This window comes from Carcharodon carcharias, chromosome 10 (genome assembly GCF_017639515.1).
Source record: "Carcharodon carcharias isolate sCarCar2 chromosome 10, sCarCar2.pri, whole genome shotgun sequence".
Lineage (NCBI taxonomy): Eukaryota > Metazoa > Chordata > Chondrichthyes > Lamniformes > Lamnidae > Carcharodon > Carcharodon carcharias.
The window spans coordinates 50,110,321-50,126,547 of NC_054476.1; the positions used below are offsets into that span (position 1 = coordinate 50,110,321).

Here is a 16,227-nt window from a genome sequence, read left to right on the forward strand (position 1 = left end):
CAGGTTATATGAGATTTGGTATTGTGTAATGCAATAGGATTAATTAGTGACCTCAGAGTGAAGGCAGCGACCAAAATATGATTGAATTTTACATCCAGTTTGAAAGGCAGAAGAGTCGATCTAAGATTAGTATTTTAAACTTAAATAAGGGCAACTATGTGGGCACGAAAACTGAGCTAGCTGAAGTGAACTGGGATACTAGGTTGGGGGATAGACCAATAGAGAAGCTGTGGCAGACATTTGAGGGGATATTTCAGAATACTGAGAATAAGTACATTCCCAATATAAATAAAAATTCTAAGGGGAGGACAGCAGAGAATGACTTAAAGGTTAAGCAGGAGAAAGAAATTAGAGTATGAGAGCAAGCTAGCCAGAAATGTAAAAACAGACTAAGTAAAGTGAATGTTGGTCCTCAAGAGAGTGAGAATAGGGAATTAACAGTAGACAATAAGGAAATAGCAGATGAAATGAACAAATAGTTTGCTTCTGTCTTCATTAAAGAGGATACAAAAATCATTCCAGTAATAGCTGTAAATCAGGAGTTGGAAGGGAGAAGGGAACTTGGTGAAATTATAATCACTAGGAAAGCAGTACTAAGCAAACTGATGGAACTGTGAGCTGACAAGTCTCCGGGTCCTGATGGACTTCATCCTATGGTCTTAAAAGAGGTGGCTAATGAGGTGGCAGATGCATTGGTGTTAATTTCCCAAAATTCGCTAGATTCCAGAAAGGTTCCATCAGACTGGAAAATAACAAATATAACCCCCCTAGTTAAGAAGGGAGAGAGGCAGAAAACAGGAAGCTTGACATCTATTGTTGGGAAGGTATTAGAATTGATCATCAAGGAGGTTATAGCTGGGCACTTAGAGGAACTCAAGGTAATCCCGAAGAGTCAGCATGATATTATGAAAGGGAAATCATGTTTAACCAATTTACTGGAGTTCTTTGAAGGAGTAACATGCATTGTGGATAAAGGGAAGCCTGTAAATGTGCAGTACTTGGGATTTCCAGAAGGCACTTGGTAAGATTCCACATCAAAGGTTATTGCAGAAAATTAAAGCTCATGGTGTAGGTGGTAACACATTAGCATGGATAGCAGATTGGCTGGCTGGCAGAAAACAGAGTATGCATAAATGGTCTTAATCTGATTGGAAGAATATGACGAATGGAGTTCCGCAGGAGTCAGTGCTGGGGCCTCAACTTTTTACAATATATATCAATGACTTAGATGAGGGGAATGAAGGCATGGTAGCTAAATTTGCAGCTGACAAAAAGATAGGTAGGAAAAAATGTTATGAAGAGGACATAAGGAGGTTGCAGACAGATATAGATAGATTGAGTGAGTGGGCAAAAATCTGGCAGACTGAAGTATAACGTCGGAAAATGTGAAGTTGTTCATTTTGGCAGGAAGAATACAAAAGCAGAGTATTACTTAAACAGAGAACGGCTGCAGAATTTCGAGGTGCAGAAGGATCTAGGTGTTCTCGTGCATGAGTCACAAAAAGTTAGAATGAAGTTACATCAAGTAATTAAGAAGGCTAATGGAATGCTATCCTTTACTATGAGAGGATTTGAACATAAAAGTAAGGATCTTATGCTCCAGGCGTACAGGGCATTGGTGAGATCACATCTCGAATGTTGTGTGCAGTTTTGGTCTCCATATTTAAGGAAGGTTGTAAATGAATTGGAGGCGGTTCAGAGGAAGTTACTAGATTGATATCTGGAATGAAGAAAGGTTAGACAAACTGGACTTGTTTCCAGTGGAGTTTAGAGGAGTGAGGGGTGACTTGATTGAGTACATAAGATCCTGAACGGTATTGACAAGATTGACGTGGAAAGGATGTTTCCTCTAGTGGGTGAGTCCAGAACTAGGGAGCACTGTTTTAACATTAGGGGTTGCCAATTTAGGACAGAGATGCGGAGAAATCTTTTTTCTGAGGGTTGTGCGACTTTGGAACTCTGCTTCCGAAGGCGGTGGAGGCGGGGTCATTGAATATTTTTAGGACAGAAGTAAATAGATTCTGGTTAGGAAAGGGAATCAAAAGTCATCAGAGGTAGATAGGAATGTCGAATTCGAAACCCAAGCCGATCAGCCATGATCTTATTGAATGGCAGAACAGGCTTGAGGAGCCGAACGGTCTACTCCTGCTCCCATTTCGTACATATCTCTGCATGTACTACATACTGTTTTAGTCAACTTACTTCAGGAGGGATATATTTGCATTGGAAGCAGTTCAAAGAAGATTCGCTAAGCTGGTTCCTGGGATAAAGGGATTGTCTTATGAGGAAATGTCAAGCAGATTGGGCCTATATTCATCGGAGTTTAGAAAAATGAGAGGTGATCTTATTGAAACATAAAAGATTCTGAGGGGCTTGACAGGGCTAATGCTAGGAGTAATGTTTCTCTCATGGTGAAATCTAGAACACGGGGGTAGAGTTTAAAAATAAGGCAACTCCAATTTAAGGCAGGGATGGGGAGGAATTTCTTCTCAGAGAATTATTATTCTTTAGAATTCTCTTCCACAGACAGCAGTGAAGGCTGGGTCATTCAATATATTCATGATTAAGTTAGACAGTTTTTTGACCTACAAGGAAGTCAAGGGTTACAGGGACAGGCAGGAAAGTGAAGTTATGTTCCTAATGAGATCTGCCATTGAATGTTGGAGCAGATTGATGGGCCAAATGGCCTCCTCCTGCTCCTATTTCTTATGATCAAATGATTACTACCACAGGAAATGGCTGAGGCAAACAGTACAGATACATTTAAGTGGAGGCCAGCTAAGCACATGAGGCAGAAGGGAATAGAGTATTCTGTTTATAGAATTAGATGAGGTGGAATGGAAGGAAGCTCAAGTGCAGTATGAACTGGTTCTGCTGAATGGCCTGCTTCAGTGGTGTATATTCTATGTAATTTTATGTAAAAGTCTGGATACATACAGCCAAATTTAAGATGAGCTCAAGTTTACGGAGAGTGCAAGATAGGAAAGCATAGGTACATCCTATTTGGAGGTGAAAAAAGTATGGGTGAGGGTTTCAGCATCAGATAGGGTGAGGCAGGCGATATTAAAGAGGCAGAAGTAGACAACTTTGTTGATGATTCAGATCTGAAGCTCAGAAGCTCAGCTCAAGGTTAGATGAGCATTGTCCACATGTGAGACTCGATCATAAGTATCAGTATGCTTTTTACAATGCAGGAATAAGAGCCCATCTTATCCTCATCTGACATACACAAATATTTCCAGCAGCAGTTTCTTTCAGGCTAACGCTCTTCTCTATAACCAAAGGGCGCTTAGGAAAATTGTAGCAGTCCTCCAGCTACCTCTTCTGAGGTCAGCTAACTGAGCACAGAGCTAGAATTTTTCCTGTCTATATTGGCTTGTCTATTTACTGGATAAATTTTCTGAACCATCAAGGTGACCTGTCAAAGTTATTAAGGAACTCATAAATATAAACATGTGGCGGGGCAAGAAAAGTCTTTCGTATAAAGCTATTCAAGAAATTATTTTACATAATCACATTATGATGTCACATATCACATTACATAATGAACATTATGAAGGCGATAGAAACAAACAGAAAAAATGTAACATATGTCATTTTTACAATGGTGAAAAAATCCTACCATGACCTAAAAAAGTTCAAACATTCTTTAAATCTGATATGAATTATAGAGTAAAATGACAGCCCAGATCTGCCTTTTGGTAATCATAACATCTTTAACATGTTTCTGGCATTTGCTCCACTACATTTCATTACACTATGGAGAAGCATGCCTGAAAACCAACTTCATGGAACTACTAAATCCCAACAAAAAAAAAAGAAGTCACGCAACTGGCTAGATCTCAAAATAAGAACGACGACAAGGCCAAAGACAACAATGGAATTCATGGAGAGAGTGAACTTTTGTCTTTTTTCTAAAATCACTAACAGCAGGTCATACTCCTTATGATTAATATCTATACAATTTTTTATCAAAAGTTATTGAAAATGAAAGCAAATCACTAATTTTCCAATTCGAAAGTTAAAATATATTCAAAATTATAGGACAAAGCACTGAAGTGAGAAGTTGATATTTTATTTAATCAACTAAAAATATTTGTATGCAAGTTAATAATCACTTTAAAAGGACAAATTAATAGGACTTTTCACCGAAATGCTGCTTTTAAAAAGGTTATCGTATAAAAGGTTTTCTTCGTTCCCACCATACAACACAATTCGCAGGTCAGTGGGTATTGTTCATGTAGCTTTGCAATCAATTAAATTAAAAATTACCAGGAAAATAATTCACCTGCCAATTTTATCTTCTTATTGAGAACACCCTCCCAAGTGAAGAACGTAATACTTTACTTATTTAGTTATGCCTTTTCATGCCTACTAACAGATGAGATAACTTATATTCACATAACACCCTTAACATATTAAAGCTTTTCAAGGCACTTCACAGAAGCATTAAAAAACAAAATATGACACTGAGACACATAAGGAGATATTAGATAGTATGACCAAAAGCTTGGTTGCAGCGGTAGGTTTGGAGGAGGGTGTATTTCAGAGCTAAGGGCCTAGGCAACTGAAGCCACAGCATCACTGATGCAGCTGGACGATACAGCAGTGCTGACAGCAGGCTGCACATCACATCCAGACTCCTGATGGAAATGGTAAAGGATGCCAAGTCGCACAACGTCTTCAGCAACGCTGCAGATGGAACGCAGTGTAGATGCATCTGGTTGCGGCTAAACGGGTCCAACCGTTCCAAGATAGGCTTCCTGTTTGTGTCCTGAACGCTCATGGTCAGATCCACTGACATCAAGCTGGTGTTCTTTCTGACCACTGCCTATTACTGGTTTACTGTCACTTACAAGAAGACCAGAGGGATGGCAGGGAGTCATGGAAGATGAACTTGAAACCATTGACCCCAGAAAACATTGAGGAACTCAAGAGGGATTACAATGATTGGAGAACGGTGAAACCCCTCTTTGAGTCCCTGATGCACACACTGGTGGGAAGCGATCAAGAAGAAAATCAAAATGCTTTTCATCCTCAAAGGTGTTCATAAGGCTAGAAAGGACAGAGGGAAGTGTCCCAGCTCCAGAAAAATATGCTCCAGCTGCAGTCGATGTCAAGGAGGACGTCCAAGAGATGAAGAGCTAGCAAGCCTCGTTCTTTGCTTCAGAGGCTTCCAAGGTCATCTTCTGATCCAGAGGGCACTCCGTGGAGCTGGATTAGACATGCTCACATTTCTTCTTCCAAAAGATAAAGAGAGATCTCTGTGATCAGTTGCCTAAAGGAAGAAGTCATCGCAGTCCAACGTTTTGAGGGTCAGCAAGTCCTTTTATGCCAGAGTGTATGATGTGAAGCTCACAGGCCGCACAGCTTCCCAGTCCTTCCCGCCGTCTGTCTCAGTACCTGCTTAAACGACCTCTAATAGTTCTGAGCTCTGATGAGCGGTCATCAACCTGAAAAGCTAACTCGTTTCTCTCTCCACTCTTGTTCCAGCATTTTACTTTGTCTTAAATTTCAGGTTTCCAGCATTTGTAGTACCTTGTTTTGTGTTATAAATAATAATAAGAATAAAAGTGATCATCATCCGAACAAAATTCCTAACTGATGAACATTACTAATTTTATTTTGCTTTCATGGAGGTGTGATGAAGCTATTAATGTAAATAATGTTATTGGAAATTATCTTAAACTGGACTTGTAGTAGGCTCTGTGTCTGTGGGTGAGTGTGTGTGTGTGTCTTAATTGGATTAAAGCCAGCTGGTCTGGGTGATTTGATGTACAGTAGTTTTGAGATGTTAAATAGTAAGGTAGAGGGTACATTTGCATTTTGTTGAATAAACCATTCAAAGACTTGGGGTGAAATCTTGCACCTAGCTAGGAGATGCCAAGCAATATGTTTATATTACTAATAAAATTAGTACTATGAAAGGGGTTTTATTGTTAGAAGAGGCAGAGTTCAAAAGGCCTGGTGATAGAATGAGAATTTGCATTCAAAGGGAAGGCTATGTATATACAGAAAAGAGTTTTGTATGAGAGTCAGGGGCATGGAAGGTGTAAGCTGTCTGTAAGCTTACAACGGTGCAAAGGAACCAAACCAAAAAGAACCTCATTTTGAATTTGTAAGATAAAATGTGCTTTGTCTGGTGTCTGTTTAAGTCTATGGGTTATTTCTGCCTTGGTGAAGATTTACCTAGGAGTACCTGGAAAAACTCAGCAGGTCTGGCAGCATCGGCGGAGAAGAAAAGAGTTGACGTTTCGAGTCCTCATGACCCTTCGACAGAACTTGAGTTCGAGTCCAGGAAAGAGCTGAAATATAAGCTGGTTTAAGGTGTGTGTGTGGGGGGCGGAGAGATAGAGAGACAGAGAGGTGGAGGGGGTTGGTGTGGTTGTAGCGACAAACAAGCAGTGATAGAAGCAGATCATCAAAAGATGTCAACAACAATAGTACAATAGAACACATAGGTGTTAAAGTTAAAGTTGGTGATATTATCTAAACGAATGTGCTAATTAAGAATGGATGGTAGGGCACTCAAGGTATAGCTCTAGTGGGTTTTTTTTTTTATTTTATATAATGGAAATAGGTGGGAAAAGGAAAATCTTTATAATTTATTGGGAAAAAAAAAAAGAAGGGGGAAACAGAAAGGGGGTGGGGATGGGGGAGGGGACTCACGACCTAAAGTTGTTGAATTCAATATTCAGTCCGGAAGGCTGTAAAGTCCCTAGTCGGAAGATGAGGTGTTGTTCCTCCAGTTTGCGTTGGGCTTCACTGGAACAATGCAGCAAGCCAAGGACAGACATGTGGGCAAGAGAGCAGGGTGGAGTGTTAAAATGGCAAGCGACAGGGAGGTTTGGGTCATTCTTGCGGACAGACCGCAGGTGTTCTGCAAAGCGGTTGCCCAGTTTACGTTTGGTCTCTCCAATGTAGAGGAGACCACATTGGGAGCAACGAATGCAGTAGACTAAGTTGGGGGAAATGCAAGTGAAATGCTGCTTCACTTGAAAGGAGTGTTTGGGTCCTTGGACGGTGAGGAGAGAGGAAGTGAAGGGGCAGGTGTTGCATCTTTTGCGTGGGCAAGGGGTTGTGCCATAGGAGGGGGTTGAGGAGTAGGGTGTGATGGAGGAGTGGACCAGGGTGTCCCGGAGGGAGCGATCCCTACGGAATGCCGATAAGGGGGGTGAAGGGAAGATGTGTTTGGTAGTGGCATCATGCTGGAGTTGGCGGAAATGGCGGAGGATGATCCTTTGAATGCGGAGGCTGGTGGGGTGATAAGTGAGGACAAGGGGGACCCTATCATGTTTCTGGGAGGGAGGAGAAGGAGTGAGGGCGGATGCGCGGGAGATGGGCCGGACACGGTTGAGGGCCCTGTCAACGACCGTGGGTGGAAAACCTCGGTTAAGGAAGAAGGAGGACATGTCAGAGGAACTGTTTTTGAATGTAGCATCATCGGAACAGATGCGACGGAGGCGAAGGAACTGAGAGAATGGGATGGAGTCCTTACAGGAAGTGGGGTGTGAGGAGCTGTAGTCGAGATAGCTGTGGGTGTCGGTGGGTTTGTAATGGATATTGGTGGACAGTCTATCACCAGAGATTGAGACAGAGAGGTCAAGGAAGGGAAGGGAAGTGTCAGAGATGGACCACGTGAAAATGATGGAGGGGTGGAGATTGGAAGCAAAATTAATAAATTTTTCCAAGTCCTGACGAGAGCATGAAGCAGCACCGAAATAATCATCGATGTACCGGAGAAAGAGTTGTGGAAGGGGGCCGGAGTAGGACTGCAACAAGGAATGTTCCACATACCCCATAAAGAGACAGGCATAGCTGGGGCCCATGCGGGTACCCATAGCCACACCTTTTATTTGGAGGAAGTGAGAGGAGTTGAAGGAGAAATTGTTCAGCGTGAGAACAAGTTCAGCCAGACGGAGGAGAGTAGTGGTGGATGGGGATTGTTCGGGCCTCTGTTCGAGGAAGAAGCTAAGGGCCCTCAGACCATCCTGGTGGGGGATGGAGGTGTAGAGGGATTGGACGTCCATGGTGAAGAGGAAGCGGTAGGGGCCAGGGAACTGGAAATTGTTGATGTGACGTAAGGTGTCAGAGGAATCACGGATGTAGGTGGGAAGGGACTGGACAAGGGGAGAGAGAAGGGAGTCAAGATAACGAGAAATGAGTTCTGTGGGGCAGGAGCAAGCTGAGACGATCGGTCTACCGGGGCAGTTCTGTTTGTGGATTTTGGGTAGGAGATAGAAGCGGGCCGTCCGAGGTTGGGCAACTATCAGGTTGGAAGCTGTGGGAGGGAGATCCCCAGAGGAGATGAGGTCAGTGACAGTCCTGGAAACAATGGCTTGATGTTCAGTGGTGGGGTCATGGTCCAGGGAGAGGTAGGAGGAAGTGTCTGCGAGTTGACGCTCAGCCTCCGCGTGGTAGAGGTCAGTGCGCCAGACAACAACAGCACCACCCTTGTCAGCGGGTTTGATGACAATGTCAGGGTTGGACCTGAGAGAATGGAGTGCAGTAAGTTCAGAGAGAGACAGGTTAGAATGGGTGAGAGGAGCAGAGAAATTGAGACGACTAATGTCGCGCCGACAGTTCTCAATGAAAAGATCGAGAGAAGGTAAGAATCCAGAGGGAGGGGTCCAGGTGGAGGGAGAATATTGAAGATGGGTAAAAGGATCCGTTGAACTGGGAGAGGACTCCTGCCCAAAGAAGTGAGCTCGGAGACGAAGACGGCGGAAGAAGAGTTCAGTATCATGCCGAGCCCGAAATTCATTGAGGTGAGGGCGTAAGGGTATGAAACTAAGTCCTTTGCTGAGCACTGAACGTTCAGCATCGGAGAGGGGAAGGTCAGGGGGTATAGTGAATACACGGCTGGGGTTGGGATTGGAAGATGGGGTGGGGACGGAGGGACAGGCAGGGGTGGAGGGTCCTAGATGGGTGTTGGTGTCGATGAGTTGTTGGAGCTTGCGTTCCTTAGCACCAAAATCCACAAACAGAACTGCCCCGGTAGACCGATCGTCTCAGCTTGCTCCTGCCCCACAGAACTCATTTCTCGTTATCTTGACTCCCTTCTCTCTCCCCTTGACCAGTCCCTTCCCACCTACATCCGTGATTCCTCTGACACCTTACGTCACATCAACAATTTCCAGTTCCCTGGCTTCCTCTTCACCATGGACGTCCAATCCCTCTACACCTCCATCCCCCACCAGGATGGTCTGAGGGCCCTTAGCTTCTTCCTCGAACAGAGGCCCGAACAATCCCCATCCACCACTACTCTCCTCCGTCTGGCTGAACTTGTTCTCACGCTGAACAATTTCTCCTTCAACTCCTCTCACTTCCTCCAAATAAAAGGTGTGGCTATGGGTACCCGCATGGGCCCCAGCTATGCCTGTCTCTTTATGGGGTATGTGGAACATTCCTTGTTGCAGTCCTACTCCGGCCCCCTTCCACAACTCTTTCTCCGGTACATCGATGATTATTTCGGTGCTGCTTCATGCTCTCGTCAGGACTTGGAAAAATTTATTAATTTTGCTTCCAATCTCCACCCCTCCATCATTTTCACGTGGTCCATCTCTGACACTTCCCTTCCCTTCCTTGACCTCTCTGTCTCAATCTCTGGTGATAGACTGTCCACCAATATCCATTACAAACCCACCGACACCCACAGCTATCTCGACTACAGCTCCTCACACCCCACTTCCTGTAAGGACTCCATCCCATTCTCTCAGTTCCTTCGCCTCCGTCGCATCTGTTCCGATGATGCTACATTCAAAAACAGTTCCTCTGACATGTCCTCCTTCTTCCTTAACCGAGGTTTTCCACCCACGGTCGTTGACAGGGCCCTCAACCGTGTCCGGCCCATCTCCCGCGCATCCGCCCTCACTCCTTCTCCTCCCTCCCAGAAACATGATAGGGTCCCCCTTGTCCTCACTTATCACCCCACCAGCCTCCGCATTCAAAGGATCATCCTCCGCCATTTCCGCCAACTCCAGCATGATGCCACTACCAAACACATCTTCCCTTCACCCCCCTTATCGGCATTCCGTAGGGATCGCTCCCTCCGGGACACCCTGGTCCACTCCTCCATCACACCCTACTCCTCAACCCCCTCCTATGGCACAACCCCTTGCCCACGCAAAAGATGCAACACCTGCCCCTTCACTTCCTCTCTCCTCACCGTCCAAGGACCCAAACACTCCTTTCAAGTGAAGCAGCATTTCACTTGCATTTCCCCCAACTTAGTCTACTGCATTCGTTGCTCCCAATGTGGTCTCCTCTACATTGGAGAGACCAAACGTAAACTGGGCAACCGCTTTGCAGAACACCTGCGGTCTGTCCGCAAGAATGACCCAAACCTCCCTGTCGCTTGCCATTTTAACACTCCACCCTGCTCTCTTGCCCACATGTCTGTCCTTGGCTTGCTGCATTGTTCCAGTGAAGCCCAACGCAAACTGGAGGAACAACACCTCATCTTCCGACTAGGGACTTTACAGCCTTCCGGACTGAATATTGAATTCAACAACTTTAGGTCGTGAGTCCCCTCCCCCATCCCCACCCCCTTTCTGTTTCCCCCTTCTTTTTTTTTTCCCAATAAATTATAAAGATTTTCCTTTTCCCACCTATTTCCATTATATAAAATAAAAAAAAACCCACTAGAGCTATACCTTGAGTGCCCTACCATCCATTCTTAATTAGCACATTCGTTTAGATAATATCACCAACTTTAACTTTAACACCTATGTGTTCTATTGTACTATTGTTGTTGACATCTTTTGATGATCTGCTTCTATCACTGCTTGTTTGTCGCTACAACCACACCAACCCCCTCCACCTCTCTGTCTCTCTATCTCTCCGCCCCCCACACACACACCTTAAACCAGCTTATATTTCAGCTCTTTCCTGGACTCGAACTCAAGTTCTGTCGAAGGGTCATGAGGACTCGAAACGTCAACTCTTTTCTTCTCCGCCGATGCTGCCAGACCTGCTGAGTTTTTCCAGGTAATTCTGTTTTTGTTTTGGATTTCCAGCATCCGCAGTTTTTTTGTATTTACCTAGGAGTGATTAATTTGGGGATTTGTTTAAAAGTTATTACGGTAGTAATTTGTAGACATGTGTATGTGTTTAATTCCTTGTTGAATTAATAAATGGTTAATTTATATAAAAACTTATGGACACTTGGCGGTTTCATTTCTGAATTCAGAGCTGCATCTCAAACATACCAATTGAAAATATAGGTTATGACAGTTGTTTAAAGTTTCCCTCTGGGATTTTAAATAACTCGGCGTTTACCAACTGCTGTGTCAAAACAGAGGCTTTAGACGACAGTATATGGGAGAGTCTGGACAAACCACTAACTCTGGATGAACTGACTAAGGCCCTTGAGTCCTTCAAAAAGAATAAAATTCCCAGAAGTGACAGCTTACCAGCTATGTTGTACTTGCTTTTCGATATATCTCTTTTTTCAGCAACATTCAACTTGGCAAATTGAAAGGCTGGCTAATAACAAGAAGCTTCAACAGAGCTACAGGATTATTGTTTAGAAATCATAATGAAAATATTATGTACCAATACTATCATTTATTAATTCCAATGGGAAAAAAAACTTACCTTCTCAGTCTCCAGTACTTTATTTTCAAATATATAGGAGATGCAGTTTCGAACTACCTCCAGTCTGCGGGCACTATTAAAAATGGATCCCATTCTATCCATTATTGACACTAGAAATTTAAAACAGCAAAATAAAATTTAACCATTGATTTAAATCACTTACATTAATTTAGGTAGTTCAATTAACACTTTCATATTGATACTAAGTGATATGAATGTGGCAGTATAACTTATCAATCAGTTCCCTTTCTGACATCTGAGGACACTAACTTCTAGAAAAGGTCCCATGAGGAGGAGTATAAATTCGGGCCGCTGTGAAACAGAATTTTTATAAAATTCTTATTCTGTTACATCTCCAAGGCACTTGATAAACATAGTATTGAGCCTTTTGAAAACTAAACCTACCAAACCGTTTTTATGCTATCTATGCATGTTTGTAAGAATGCATGCTCACGACCCTCATGGGTGCGAGTCACAGCTCACAGTAGAACGTTGATCATGCAACCTGTTTCACTGTTGTGTCCATTTGTAATCTGTAAATTTACAGAAAGATCTCGAGGTGGTTGAAAAGATTCAAAGTTAAAAATTATGATTTCGTGTTTTACATCAGAATAGAGGTAAAAATAGCTAAACCTACTGGTGGAGACAATACCAAACACTAATGACCCTCTGAGAGAAGAAATTCTTCATCATCTCCAGCTTAAATGGGAGGTGTCTTATCTTGAAACTGTGCCTCTTGTTCTAGAATCCCCATGGTGGGGGGTGCGGGAACATCCTCTCGGCATTTACCCTGTAAAGTCCCTTCAGAATCTTATATATTTCACTAAGATTACCTCTCATTCTTCTAAATTCCAATGAGTACAGGCCCAACCTGCTCAACCTTTCCTCATAAGACAACCCAATCATCCCAGGAATCAGTCTATGGCCCTTTTCTGAACTGTTTCTATGTTTCTATGCAAGTATGCCCCAGCTTAAATAAGGTGACCAAACTGCACACAGTACAGTACTCTAAGTGTGATCTTACCAATGCCCCGTAGCAAGGGCATTGTAGTAGTTGTAGCAAGACTTCTTTACTTTTATACTTCAACCCCCTTACAATAAGAGGACAGCATACTGTTTGCCATCTTAAGCTGGTCAACAAGATCACCTGAATGGCTTAAGCAGTATTTTATTTCATGTTCTCAATACTCATTAAATCTAAAATTGCCATTTTGTGTAACTAAATAAAATTCAAATTTCCTTTAAAAGGGTCCAAACACAAGCTAACTGATCCCCAGATGTCACCAACATTCTCAGAAATGACATACTTCAAAACCAAGTGATCTCACATCTTTACTTTGAGATCACTAATTGCAAAGAAAGACAAGTCTGCTACTGGTTTGTTAAATGTGGAATTGGTTGCGAATATCTAGTTAATATGTTTCAGAATTGAATTTTTAGTTTTAGGAATAAAGTTTAACACCAGAAAATAGGATGAATGCAATTCAAGTAGACTTGGAGCCCATTCAGACATTGGGGCCATGTTGCCGTAAGAAGTTAAGAGATAGAAAGGTAAGGTAATTAAAACACTGGCCTTTAGAGATTGCCAGAATACCTCAAAAAATGGCTGTTCAAAAGGTTACTCATGTTTGTTTAATTAAGTCAGAAGAGATAGAACTATAAAGCAGCAGGTGGACTTATTTAACTAAAGAAATGGAAAAATTATGTCTACAAAGCTGGCAATAATTGCTTTCCAGAAGGATGTTTTTGTTTTGGGCGGTATAGCTAAATTAGTTTAAAAGCATTCAGGAAACTCTGAAAGGTTGAAAAACTCGCTTACTTTATCAGATCAAAGAAGAAATTGTAAATGAGGGATAATGAATCTAAGGGTTGGTTTAAGGTCAGCCCAGAGCATGATGCATCGTCATGGAGTTAGATGGAGCTTTGGGGTCCTCTGATTTGAACTTATCTGGGTGGTTTTGCTGAGAGGTTTAGTTGCAGCTTGGAACAGGTGTGTGCAGTTTGCAGTCCACTGAGAGAAGACAGCCTAAGTAAATGACAATTAGATAGACCTACACCCCAAGCAAAGTATAAGCCTAATTTCATCACTGACCATGCGGAATGTGAGTGAGATTTAATCTCAGTTTGAATCTTATGAAAGAACAGAAGTTGAAAGATTGCCTAGTTTGAAGCTAGTGGGAGAATCTAAAAAGTGGGCCTCATTCACAGTGACTTATTGCAAAAGAAAGTAATCAGCTGAATTAGCTTGAAAGTATTGAAAAGTAACCAGAAGAGGAGACTGGAGCATCTACAGTCAAAAGGTGGTAAACAAAAGTTTTACTCCTTGTTCTTCACAACTCCAGCTATTCTCAAAGAGAGTTTCCAGAGGACTGTGGCATAGGAACAGAGGAGGAATAGGCCATTCGGCCTTTGAGTCTACTCCACCATTCAATAAGATCATGGCTGATTTCATTGTGGTCTCAACTCCACTTAACCGTCTGCCTCACCCCCATAACATCTGACTCCCTTTTCCATCAAAAATCTATCTAACTCAGCCTTGAATAAAATCAATAACCCACTCCACAGACTAACAACCCTCAGAGAAAATAATTCTCCTCATCTCAGTTTTTAAAAGGAGACCTTTTACTCTTGACCTTTGTCCCCTAGTCCTAGGCACGGATTTTTGCAATGACAGAGGAACTCTATGTCATGGCGCAAATCTGGGGGTGGCCAAAAATGCAAAAGTCCAGTCCCCAAAAACTGCATTTCCCATCTCCTTGAGGGTGGGACAGGAGTTGGGCCGGGGTTCACACATGCATGATTTGTGGAGCCAGCCGGCCATTTAAATCAAGAGTTGCCTCCATTGAAGTGGGATTTTGAAACAGCGGGACTGTGGAATCTAGATTATGCAGATTATAACAGGTAAGAGAAGGTCTGAACTTTATGGATGTGTTTGGATAGCTTTTAGAGAGGTAAAGTACCCCAATGCTGGGATAGGATCTCGGGACATTTTTGGGAGAGTTAAGGCACTTTGGGAGAGGTAAGGTATGCATGGGATAAACATGATTATGCACTTTTTACACACAAAATCATTGGAACTGTCAAGCTGTCAAGGAAATGTTCAAGAGATGTCCAGCTGTCCCTTGCTGGGAGTTGCAGCAGACCTGTGGGAAACAGTCAGGAGCTGAGGAGCGCATATAAATACGGACTGAGGATTGGAGAGCGGCCTAGCTGGCTAGGAATCGGAGTAGAGCGGATCTGCAGGAGGCAGTCGGGATCTGAGGAGCGCACTGTTTCATTGTTTCAGCTGCTATGAGGCAGCAGTCAGGGAAAAAGAACAAAGCAACTGTGACATCACAGGAAGCCAGTAGGTTGATTGGCAGAAGTGCTCAGTCTAAGGGACAGTGTGTGGAAAACCAGCTTAGGATAGGCGAGTTCAGGTAGATCTATAAACAAAAAGAGCTAAAGCTTTAAAATAATAAACCAAAATTTGAAAACTTTAAAATTAAAATAAAACAAAAGATAAAAAAAAGTAATTTCTAAAACACATATCTCTGTAGTTAAGAAGCATATAACCTTTGTCAGTGGTGCTAGCATTCAATAAACACAGTAAATTGTAGCATACATAGGAAAAAAAGTAATTGAAGTAAATTAACATAAGTTAGAATGGTGGGGCAGGTGTTGTGTTGCAGCTGTAGAATGTGGGTTCTTTTGTACACCAAGGTGATCCATGAAAAACATGTCTGCAGGAAGTGTAAGCAGTTTGAGGAACTCCGGATCAGGATTATTGATCTGGAAGCCGAACTGCAGCCACTGCACAATATAAGGGAGGGGGAGAAATACCTGAATACTTTGTTCCAGAAAACAGTCACACCTCTTAGAAGACGATCACCTGATTTGGTCAGCAGAGAGACACAGGAGGATGTGATTATCAGTGAAGCAGGTAATGGGACCGAGCAGATAGTAGTGGAGGAGTCTCAGACTCTGCAATTGTCAAATAGTTTTGAGGCGTGCACAACCTGTGTGGGTGAAAGTGAGGTCTGCAAGGTGGATGAGCTGACTGGCCATGGCACTGTGGTACAGGAAGCTGTTCAAGCAGGGGGAGCAAAAATAAATGTAGTGGTAGTAGGCGATAGTATAGTGAGAAAGATTGACACTGTTCTCGGCAGCAAGCAGTGAGAGTCCATATGTTGCCAGTCCGGTGCCAGGGTTCAGGACACCTGCTCAGGGCTGGAGAGGAACTTGCAGTGGGAGGGGGAGGAACCAGTTGTCATGGTCCATGCAGGTACCAATGACATAGTTGGAGTTAGGAAAGAGGTTCCGCAAAGTCAGTATGAGGAACTAGGTACCAAATTAAGAAGCAGAGCCTCAAAGGTAATAATCACGTGCAAATTGGCATAAGCAAAATAAGATTAGAGAGGCGACTGCGTGGCTCAAAGACTAGTGTGAGAGAAGTGGGTTCTGGTTTGTGCGGCACTGGCATCAGTATTGGGGAAAGTGGAGGCTGTAATGTTGGAATAGTTTACACCTAACCCATGCTGGGATGAGTGTCCTCGCAAATCGCATAACTAAGGGAGTAGAGTGGGCTTTAAACTAAATGAGACAGGTCAGGGATCAAGCTTGGGTAGAGGTAGCAATTCAAGATGTAGT

The 16,227-nt window shown here is 43.0% G+C and overlaps 1 protein-coding gene across 1 annotated transcript in view; it reads right to left on the reverse strand.

Moving 5' to 3' along the window:
• Positions 1 to 16,227, reverse strand: part of sbf2 (SET binding factor 2) — a 665,078-nt gene that overhangs the window by 254,222 nt on the left and 394,629 nt on the right. Inside the window, exon 15 of the mRNA XM_041196757.1 lies at positions 11,599 to 11,708. Within this exon, the coding sequence (XP_041052691.1) occupies positions 11,599 to 11,708 (110 nt within the window). The remainder of the gene's footprint in view (positions 1 to 11,598; positions 11,709 to 16,227) is intronic.